General features: G+C 38.2%; 1 protein-coding gene across 2 annotated transcripts in view; it reads left to right on the forward strand.

Annotated features, from left to right (window-relative positions):
* LOC150103705 (nose resistant to fluoxetine protein 6-like) overlaps positions 1–12261 on the forward strand; it is a 206824-nt gene that overhangs the window by 37596 nt on the left and 156967 nt on the right. For both annotated transcript variants that reach the window (XM_090396506.1, XM_090396507.1), the window contains exon 5: positions 10632–10924. In XM_090396506.1, the coding sequence (XP_090252632.1) occupies positions 10632–10924 (293 nt within the window). The remainder of the gene's footprint in view (positions 1–10631; positions 10925–12261) is intronic.

Below are 12261 nucleotides of genomic sequence, written 5' to 3' on the forward strand. Positions count from 1 at the left end.
CTAAGCTGTCTACGGGATTAACTAGTAGACTCTCAGTCTACAGGATTACTCGGGAAACCCGAGAAACTGCTATTTTTTCTGAGGCCAAATTATGGATTCTCCATATGATGAGCTCGACTTCAAGCAGCTATTGACAATCTTCAAGCATGTAGGAGGCCTGCTGCAAAGGAAATAGCCAGGAAAGGTAGCAATTCACCAAATAGAAGAGGATGAATCAGAGGACTGCCAATCCCCTAAACCTCTTCAAGATTCCAGCAAAGAAAATGCTACATCAGCTGATATTCACACACTAGAGGATAATGACGACTTTCAAGTAATCAGTAGGAAGAAGCGAAAGAAGGAGTCTCTGGAACCTGAAATGCTGCCTCAGACCTCAGAGAGAGCAACACCAATGGACACTACAGCACAAACTGAAAGAATAATAGAGACAGATACAGTAACTCAGTCTAAAGAGAGAATTCCACCAGTCATCTTACTTCCAAAGAAAAATGGTCATCAATCACTGAGCTGATGAAAAACAACAACATCAAATTCAATTCAGCAAAGAACACTGATGAAGAAGTCCGAATTCAGCCTGAAGGTACATCGGACTACCGTCTGCTCACCAGACATTTAGATGAATTGAAAGTCCCATATCACACTTTTCAACTTAAAAGTGAAAAAACCTCAAGGTGGTCATCAGAGGTTTGATAGAAACCATACTATCTGAAGAAGTAGCCACTGATCTCAAATCGCAAGGATTAACACAAATAAAAATATTACGCATGTACAGAGCGGATAAGTGGCCCATGCCTCTGGTCTTGGTGGAAATCAGTAAAGACCAACGAGAGATTTATGACCTTAAGACTGTCTGTAACTTGGTTATCAAGACTGAACCCCTCAGAAGGAAGACATCTGCCGGACAATGCCATTGGTATCAAATGTATGGGCATGCGCAGAAACTTTGTAGGGCGGAATACAAATGTGTAAAGTGCGGAAATAATCAGCCCTCGCACACATGTGCCAAGCCAAGAACCACTCCTGCTAAGTGTGCCAACTGTGTTGGCCCACATCCAGCTAACTACAAGGACTGTTCACTCCATCCACCTAACCTGACAAGGACTAGGGAGGCAGTAGCCCCATCCACTCAGAAGCGAGTCACACAACTTGAATCGGAAATTAAAGTGCGGGCTATTACACCTAATAAATCGTATGCCTCTGTAGTTTCCTTACGCAACAAATCGGCAGAAACCATACCAAGCAGCCCAAACTCTGCTGCAATGCTTGCAGCCACTTTGGGAGAAATGCTATCAGCTTTTAGCAAATCAAATCCAAACCAGGCTGACACAAACAGATTTCTCAAAAATACCTAAGTCATATTCTCGTTGATTAATCGATAAAGGTTGGTCGATTGGTAGAGCCTTTGCTACTAATGACTCAGTTAAGTAAGTTTGAGCGCGGTTAGTAGTTGGAAGGGGTCCAATCGTTCGATGCTGTTGGCACACTCTCCATCGATGAGTCTTTGGACTCCCTGGAGGTGTCGAATAATAATAATAATAATAAAATTCGGCCGTCACAATAAATTCTATACAGGTTGCATTCCGGAATGCTAATTGACTCAGCAACAACATTCTAGAACCCCAAGAATTTGCTGACCACTACAAAATTGATATATCCTGTTAGTTAATGAGACCCATCTGCGGCCCTGTGATAATCCCAAGCTAAGAAATTACTCTTTAATTAGAAATGATAGACCTAATGCCAGAGGTGGAGGTACTGCAATCTTTATCAAGAAAAACATACGTTACAATGAGATAAAAAAGATTCTTACAACTAATCTGGAAAAAACTGGCATAGAAATTTACACCATTAATGCAGGCAACTTAAAAATATGTTCTGTTTATAACCCTCGAGGCAGAACTCTACTATCCTCTGGTCTTTCTCAGCTGCTTGACACTACGGAAGCAACAATAGTAGCAGGTGATCTAAACTCAAAACATTCCTTATAGAATAGCAGGTGAGCCAATTACAACGGAAAAATCCTTCACAATTTTGCTAAGTTGAGAAATATTATCATCGCAGGCCCGATTGAAACAACACACTATGGAACACACGGCAGGCCCGATGTATTAGATATAGCCATATTCAAAAACACATCTCATCAATTCCAGCTGCAAGTAATTAACGACCTCAGTTCAGACCACAACCCAGTACTTCTAAAACTGGGAGAGGATCAGGAACTTATTCCCAGTCAGTCATTTACTAATTTCACAAAATTCAAGGTTACCATCAACACTATCATGGATTCAGTGCCGAATATCTCCTCCTGTAAAGAAATTGATGCAGCAGTCAACAACCTGGAAAGCAAAATTCAAACTAGCTTAACTGCAGCCTCTTCTATTTCCACTCCAGCTCAAATAAACCTACTTCCAGAAGAAATCCTTGCTCTAATCAGAAACAAAAATAAAATCAAACGTCGCTTTCATAACACGCTATCACCTCATGATCACCAAGAGCTGAACAGAGCATCAAACTTACTTCGCGATGCACTAAAGATCACAGAAATCAACAATGGAAAAGAGAACTTTGTTCCTTGAAAACTGAAAATAACTCCTTGTGGAAATTGACAAAAGCTCTCCGCACGGACCGTTCCAATATGCAGTCCATTCACGGGGGAAGAGGTATAGTTTATAGGGACGATGAAAAGGCAGAAACCTTCGCTGAAGCTCTTCAACTTCAGTGCAGTCCTAATTATGCGCATGCGGATTTGGTTTTCATAGAGAAAATTCAACGTCGATTCCGTCTGCGCTCCGGCAGCCTAGCAGCCGTGAAAATATCTGTCCCACCTCGCCTAAAGAGGTCTACTCAATCATTAGGAAGCTTAACAACAAAAAAGTCCCTGGCCCAGATGAAATTAATAACAAAACAATCAAGGTCCTTCTGCACAAAGCTGTCATGCATTTGGTAATCATAAATGCAATACTCAAACTAAACTATTTTCCTACCCGATGGAAACAAGCAGATATAATCCTCATTCATAAGCTGGGAAAAGCGCCTCAGTTACCGCAAAGTTACAGACCCATCAGTCTCCTTCATGCTTGGGAAAAATTGCAGAAAAAATCATCCTCAATCGACTTCAAGTTGTGGTGAACAACAACAACAACACAATACCGAAAGAGCAGTTTGGGTTTCGAACCGGGCACAGTACTACACAACAAGTTCACAGACTGGTTGAATTTATCACTACTGGATTCAATTGGTGACAACATACAGGAGCTGTTTTTCTGGATGTAGCAAAAGCCTTTGATAAGGTTTGGCACAAAGGCCTCATCTATAAATTATTTATGGCCAAAGTTCTGCTCTACCTTATCAAACTTATCGACTCCTTTCTAAAAAACTGGAAATTTCAGGTCAAGTTGAGAGGACTCAACTCCTCTTTGAAAAGAATCACTGCAGGTGTTCCTCAAGGTTCTTTGCTCTCTCCGCTGCTTTTTAACATCTTCGTCGTTGACGCCCCTAACACGACATCAACCATCACAGCTTGCTATGCGGATGACATGGCAATTTTGAGTAAATCCTCAGGCCGAACTTAGCTATTCAGCGCTTATGAACCGCAGCAACAAACCTCGAAAAATTGCTCAGGAAATGGAGAATAGCTGTGAATGCTGACAAAAGTACTGCCATTCTCTTCACAAGACGGAAAGCATCCCACTACGGAGATGTCAAACTTTTCAACACAACTATCCCATGGAAATCCAGCACCAAATATTTAGGTATTCAACTAGACAACTGCCTCAACTTTAACTCTCACATCGACTATGCCTGCAGTCAAGCAAACTCCAGAATTATGCAACTTTACTATCTTCTCAACCGAAGAAGCCGTGTCAGCACTGAAAAAAAAACTACAGATCTACAAAACAATCATTAGACCCACATTAAGTTATGGATCACCGGCTTGGGGTCACACTCCTCCTGGCAACATCAAAAAGCTACAGGTCACATCCAGAACAAATGGCTCCGTGTGATATTCAATGCTCCGTGGTTTGTCAGGAATACTCTTCTCCACCGAGACGCTGAAATTCCTGATATTCACATGTTTCTCCGTGATACTGCCATTACATATTTCACCAAAGCAGCTATTCATCCCAATCAACTCATTCGAGAGTCATCTAACTACGATGAAAACGATGGTGGGAACACAAGCGTCAGAAAGCGGCTCTGCTCATCGGTACAGACGCTCCCACACTGCCCTAAAATGGGTGAGCCAGGTGCTCGACAAATTCTCATTAATTTAAACCATTTTTCATACAGATGAAGGGATAATAATCCATGGGATTGAGGTCCAACAAGCCACATAAGTTACTAGTTCACGCGTGAAGCTTAGTTCGCAGAGCGTACGATATCCGAGGTTCCGAAATGTTTCTCATTGGTTGAAAGAAAATGAACTATCATGGCGCGTTAATATTCAAAAACATATCGACCAATGAGAAACATTTCGGACCGTCGGATATCGTACGCTATGTGAACTAAGCTTGAGACAAAAGATTGCTAAAAATTTACGGCCGATCTGACGAACGAAATAGATGCCGTGGTTGCGATTAGTTAAACATACAGTTGGGCGACTGTCTCCCTCATTCTGACATTCTTTTCTCTGGCTGAATGAAATGTATGGAACTAAATCGTTTTCCCAAAATTCTAACATTCTGGTAATTCACCGAACTACAAAATAAATATCTCTGCTTTTTGTTTTGTAAACATACGTTTTTAAAAGCACCCAAAAAATATTACGACTTGTACTTATTCTTATTAGAAATGTTAATATTTTTATATTCTAAAAAACCGGGACATTTAGCATCCCGAACTAAACATATGGGGACGCCGGGACAGAAGTAATAAAACCGGGACTGTCCCGGGAAAACCGGGATGGGATCCCTAACTTTAAGATTACTATCATATAATGATAGAATCTATGTCAAAAGGCTCAATGGAGAAGGTCCACTCTTCATTGAGCCTTTCACAATCATTTCACAATGATTATCATTTTACACCTTCAATTCATTCACTATCTACCTTTCTAATAATTTGGAATAAAATCATGTGATTGAGACTGTTGAGGTAGCTTTCGAGATCGAAAGTGCAGGGAAACAAGAATTGGCAGACATATCTGGAAGTTTTATACAGATTAGGACAGGAGCAAGACAATTTTCTTGCATGAAGAATGTTGAATTGAGATTTGCATTCTTAAATGCAAATTTCAAGAAATTTGCATTGAAGAATGGTGAATCAATGGAAAGCAGCCCTAGGGCTGCTTTACATTGATTCAACATTCTTCATGCAAGAAAATTGTATTGCTCCCGTTCTTATCTGTATAAAACTTCCAGAAATGTCTGCCAATTCTTGTCTCCCTGCACTTTCGATCTAGTAAGCTACCTCAACAGTCTCAATCACATGATTTTATTCCAAGCTCCTCCGATTTGATTTCTCAATTTATTCACATACTGATGTTGCATTTTGATGTTATCTTAACTACTTGCTTATGAACTTTTTTATCCTGTTTCTTCATCTTTCCCAAAATTCGCCTGTCCTGTCCTGTTCTACATGAAGTAGTTATGATCTTATTAAAGCCTTATACATAGAACTAAATTTTCCTTATCTGTAATCATTAATGTCTATTACCTCACTGACATGTCTCTACCTATTTTTATTTTTTGTACAGAGCTTTCTGAACCACGGTCCATGAATCAAGATCCTTTGCCTTCTCTGTTTCCTTATGCCATCTAATGCAAGAACCAACCTCTACTTTATTTGGAAGAATTTGGATTCGAATTTTGTCTAGAATTCAAGGAACATTTATGAGAGATAGTTCGACGACGGATGATTTAACTGATCTTGTGCATGTGCAAAAACAGATAAAACAAATCACAGTCAAATTACGCCATAATTCAAAGTGACCACAGTCACAGGTCTTTGCTCCATCAAATCAAAGAAGGCCTTATGACACACAGTTAATAGACATGGAGGACCCTGACATGCAGAAATAAAGAGGTTATGATGCTATTATATAAGGGCCTTTATCAGGTCTCATAAGTATTATTGTGCACAGATTTGGTCACCGAGTTTTCATGGTGATGAGGATATGTTAGAAAGGGTCCAGAGAGGATTCACAAAGGTGGTCAGTGGTCTTTGGAATGTGGAGTATGAAGACAGATTGAAAGAATGTAAATTGCAAAACCTCATGAATAGGCAGAGGAGGGGGGAAGGATATGATTGAGATATCTAAGTTAGTCAGGGGATGTTATCAGGTTGACATGGAAGAGATTTTTCATAGAATGGGAGAGTAGGGTAGAACAAGAGGCAATCCCTGGAAACTGTATAAGGAGAGTGTGAGCAGAGGAGTGAGAAGAAGGTTCTCTACATGGAAAGGGGTTGGTGAGTGGAATGCATTGCCTGAGTGTGTTATGAATGTAGATGTAGACATATTGAATCAGTTTAAGGCACAGTCAGATGAGCGTTGTGGTGTGTACCTCCCACGATGTGTCTCTGACTCCATGGAGGTCAGGTATTAGATATAATATAACCATAATCTCTACATCTAGATACTTTGGCCTAATCATGAGGAACAGCATCCTTTGCTTCATGTAGTGCATTATGCCAACATAGTAAGCAACTCTCAGTCGATTAATTCCAAAGTCTATTTATATGTTCACTGGGCATCCATATGTATGGATGCCCAGTGAACATATGTAACTGTATGGTCACTCTGATGCTCGGTGATGTGCCACACTACGCACGCCATGTAGTCCTGTTGTTTGCTCTTTTGGAGGCCTCAACTCTCTGAAAATCATTTACTCCACACACACACACATACACCATCCATCCATCCATCCATCCATCCATCCATCCATCCATCCATCCATCCATCCATCCATCCATCCATCCATCCATCCATCCATCTCATCGATGGTCTATCCCTTCCTCTTTTTCCAGGAACTTTACCTTCTATTACTGTTCTGAGAAGTCTCCCTTCCATCCTTTCAGTGTGTCCAAAATATTTTAACTTTCTTCTGTCAATATCTTTAAGGAGCCTTTAAAGTTCTACTGATGTTTTCTAACACCCATTCATTGGTATGCCTTTCAATATATGATATCCTCAACAGATTTCTGTAACACATCTCAAAAGCAGATATCCATTTCTTATCTGACGTCTTTAGGTTCCAAGTTTCACATCCATAAGTCGCTGTTGGAAAAACAACTACATCCAAAATCCTCAACTTTGTTCCCATGGAGATAGATCCATCCTTCTGGATTTTAGACAAGTCTCTGGCTGTTGTTTTAGCCATTCCTAACCTTCTTCTGACGTCTTCTGAACAGCAATTCTTCACATTAATAATATATCCCAGGTACTCAACCTTGCTGACTTCTTCAATTCTTTCTCCTTAGTGCAAAGTGCAAGACTGTATTTCAGGACTGTTCACCTTGACTCATCCATCCACATCACCTGCCGTTCTATCTACCTATTCATTTTCCTTGGGATTTTATATATAACTTGATATAAATATCCTTTTCTTCCTTTCTAGTTGAATATTAGTATAGAAATCCAACACAGTTTTCATCTTATTTTCATAGCCATATTCAGGATAATCAGGAAATGTGGATTACAGAGCTTGGTAGATAGGGGGAAAAGAGAAGATGCAATAGAGACCTTCAAGTTAGTTAAGGGATTCTATCAGATTAATACAGAAGGAATTATAAAATGAGAGAAAATGGGTGTACGATTTCATCCCTGGAATTTATTCAACTTCCAGGGATGAAAAGATGCGATGAAGAAGGCTATGAAGAGTAGATTTTTTACTTTCGACTCAACAAAAACATGGAAAGTTGTTGTTGAGTGGAATGCATTTTCAGAGTGCATTGTGAATACAGGGAGTTTAAATAATTTCAAAGTTCATTATAATAGACAGGTTGCTGGTTTAGCAGGCCTTCCACAATGAGTCTATGGACTCCATGGGGGTTACTATAATAATAAGAATAGTAATAAATGCTATTAAATATAATTGTTTATTATTAAAACATTTGTGTTACTAGACTATTCATGCTATGTTTAATAGCATGTATTATGAACAATTTGTGATGTGGCTGATCTTTGGGGAGTTGCAAATCACACTCTCCTAATGGGCTTTCCATTAAATGATAAACAAAAATAGATATTTAGCTAGTTTGACTATGTCAAAATCATGGTTAGTTGCTGTAGTAAAGTTCTATGTGTTGGTTTCATCCTTGACTGATGTAACTTGTCCCAGAGGTGCCTTTCCTTTAGTGAAGTTAATATGTGAAATTTTATATGATTGTCCCAGAGGTGCCCTTACAGAGTTCAGATAGTAAATCACTGTCAGTCAGAGTAAACTTTATACTATCCTTTTTCACATTTCTTACAATATGACATAGCACATTATAATTAGGCTGCTCCACTGGGTCATTTTCATAGAACAAGCAACAAAGAATTGTTAGAACATTCAATTTTCATTTTTCTGGGCAGTGTAACAATGGGATGTGAGTATAGTTTAAATCGGGATTTAGATACCAACCTCATAATATGATCACTGGCACATTTAATTTCCAGATCATTCCTATTTCTATATACATCCACCTGATGTATACAGAAATGGGGAGATTTAATAATTGGCTAATAAGTGATATCATAGCTTCCATGGAAAGCAAGACTATAGAGTTTACTAAATAGGTCACTAATATTCTACTAAACCTCAACATCTGTGGGTGACCTGAACTCCTAGTTTAGAGGATTCCATCTAGCACCAATCCCAATAATCCATTGATGCAGCAATTAAGGCCACAGTTATGGTATATTTTCAATTTAATTAATTGACCTACATTTTACTTATTTATATTTTGTATATTTTTAATGTTAATCTTGCATACAAAATACTTTGAACCTATCATACATTTAGGTGGGATAAGAGGTATGTAATCTGGAAACCCCACTTGAGACTAAAGAAGGAACTATTTATTTTGAGCTGTATCATATCTCCAATGGCATGGGAGGTGACAAAAGTTGCCTATCACCTAAAGGTTTTCACAAATATCCATGCGACAGTGGAATTAATATCTGCCCTTGGAGAGCAGAAACACTCCTTTCTGCAACAAGACTGGATGAGAAGAAATCTTATTGCAGTAGGTGACGAAATCTTATGATAAAACTGACAGTTTTCTGATATTCGCTGATCTCTGATATTATGATCGCTCTCTGTGCTTTAGTGATGACAACATTTATGCCATTTTGAACAGAACTTTTGGCACTTTTTTTGGAAGAATAGTACGTTGTGTGACTTTGTTATATGTGTAATTGCCAGCCAACTCTATTTTGAAGTTATTCTAGGCTTACAAAAAACAACTCTCTCTCTCTCTCCCCTCCAAACAACTCTGCTTTCAAGCATAGAGCTTAAGATGAGTTAAAAAATGGGAAAAAAAATCCTTAGCTCACCCATAGTACAAAATGCACTATAGGCTAGCAAATAACTGTTCATGGTTGCAAGCAACATAAAAAAAAATGTCTAAGGCAGACTTCCCAGTGTCTTATGACTCCACAGATGTCTAGAATGATATGATAATTAAATAAAAATAATCAAAAATCATATTACAGTAAAACCCCGTTTTTACGTTCCCGCAATTTACGTTTTCCTGCCATTTACGTCATTTTCCGTTGGTCCCATCTTCAGGTCTATTCTTACGATATATTGTTTTCCCGCCATTAACAACTTGATGTGGACGTTATTTCCCGTGATTTGCGTTTTTTTCTCGGGTGGCAATACTGATTTTCGAATCGATTTCTGCGGAAATCGTCGCATTTCTGTTCCCAGATGGCGTTGCTTTCGGCTGTAGTTTCGTTTTCGCCATCATGGTAACTTTTACGCTTGCAGCAGTAATGTAGTGATGAGCGATACCGTGATTTTTTAATCACAGTACGAATTGATATTGCAGAATTTCTGCTACATAATTTAGCATGTGAAAGTTGCTGTGGTGGATTATCCATGTTAGTAACATGGAGAAAAAAGACAGAAAATGTATTTCGGTAGAAGAAAAGATGACAATTCTGCGACATGTAGATTGGCATGCCGGAACACGTGTGCATTTAGCAAAAGATCTTGGACTTGGATAGTAAAAAACTTCGATAGTAAAAAACTTCAATAGTAAAATACAGGTCAAGCATTGAACGCAACGCAATGAAAAGCAATGTGGCGCTATGTAAAAAAAAAATAAAATTAAATTTAAAAAATCAACAATTAAAGATTTTTAAAAATAGATAAATGTACGTAATTGTAAATTTATTTATTTTCAGTTATTAAATTTTGTAATCTAGTATGTAGACTCACATACTAGCAGTAAGTGATCTTTTAGTATTTTTTTAATGTTTTTTTACATTTCCTGCTATTTACACTTTCCTGCTTTTTACATTTTTTCCCATCAGTCCCCTGAAAAGTGTAAAAAAGGCGTTTTACTGTAATAAAATTAAATTAGTAAACAAAAATTTAACTTCTGTTTAATATCCTTTATATTGCAAATTAATTTTCATTGATTGACTTCCTAAATTTTATATTGAAAATAAATATAAATTTCATTTCATTATTTTATTTCAGCACTCTTCTAAGTATTTTTTTGATGATCACAACTGGTGGAAGCATATATACAATTTTCAAGTATTTCAAAGGGAAAGCAGCAAGGAATCACAGACAACAATTAACAGATGAAAGTGATGCGATGGCGAAAGACACATCGGAATTTCTTTCATTAAAAAATACTGTTGAAATTATAGAGCCTTTCACTCCTTCCCTTTTAAAAGTGACAAATGATAGCAATCGTGATGCAAGTGAAATAGCCTGCAAATTACCTTCAGTTGAAACAAAACTCAGTGGGAAACGACTTTATATGAGTATGATAAAGCAAAAGTTTTTAGTTAAATATTCTATTAAAAATTTTTAGAGTAAATTTTTTCTTATCATTATAATTTAGAACCTCCATGTATTCAAAAGACTTACTGTGATATACCCATCTTAGACAATACTAAGTCTATCATACCACTTCTTAAACTCATTCATTGTCTCTGTACTCTCACCATTCTATCAGGCAATACATTCCATAATACAACTATCCTCACTTCTTTTTGTAACTTCCAGGAATAGCCCCTTGTCCTTGTTCCTTCCCTTCTGTATGTAAACTCTCCCCACTTTTAATCATGTAAATACCTCTTAACAATTTAAATGTCTCAATCATACCACTGCTTAATCTTCCATTTGCCAAACTCTGCAACTTGCATGCTATTGGTCTGTCCTCATAATCAATACTGCATAGTCATATCATTTTTGTTATCCATTTCTGTACCATCTCAATGATTACCTCATTCACTTCAAATCTCAATGACAAGATATAGTCTGATCAGGGCTTTATACAATGGAATTATTATTATTATTACGTGACACCTCCAGGGAGTCGAAATACTCATCAAGGGAGGGCACCCACTCCACCTCTCCATCTCCACTGCATAATCTACAACAATGCCATCTGCTGACCACCACCAGTTTCGCAGACAATTAAAAACATCCATGCCCACAGCAGGATTCGAACCTGCAGCCTTTTGGCTCGAGAGTGGATACACTAACCACTCGGCCAACCAGGCTGGCAAATCACAACTCTTTTATCTCTGTTGGTCAGTAAGTCTCCTTCACAAGATTGCAGCAATACCCTGGGTTATCTTTACTAGTCTGCAATATGGCCTCTTAAACCTCAAATTTCTATTGACCATGACACTCGAGATCCCTTGCTTCCAGCACTTCCTATAGCATAGTTCAACCAACAGTGTATGCAACATCTCTGTAGATTCCAAATTTTGAGAACTTACATATGGATTAATTAAGTTGATATACTAATTTATTCACTCACCTTTCTAGCTTATTCAAATCCTCCTAAAGGGCCATTATTAAGAGGCTGTTTCGAAGGATAAAAGAGAATAGTGTGACAGGAAGAGTACTCAGTGTGTTACCTGGATATGACTGTGGTGAAATGAGGCGGAGAGCAAGGATTATGAATGATATTCTGGCTGAAATGTGTGAGGAGATGCGAGTACAGTTTGTTAATGTGTGGAATGAGTTTGAAGGAAGAAGTGCACTGTATGGGAGCAATGGACTGCATTTGAGTGGTTATAGTGTGAGTTGCTTGGAGAGACTGCTGCTGGAAGGTTGAGAAGCGAATAGAGAGAATGAATCAGATCAA

The sequence above is a fragment of the Typopeltis vanoorti genome, chromosome 8, assembly GCF_054136105.1.
Source record: "Typopeltis vanoorti isolate ZY-2024b chromosome 8, IOZ_Tvanoo_1.0, whole genome shotgun sequence".
NCBI lineage: Eukaryota > Metazoa > Arthropoda > Arachnida > Uropygi > Thelyphonidae > Typopeltis > Typopeltis vanoorti.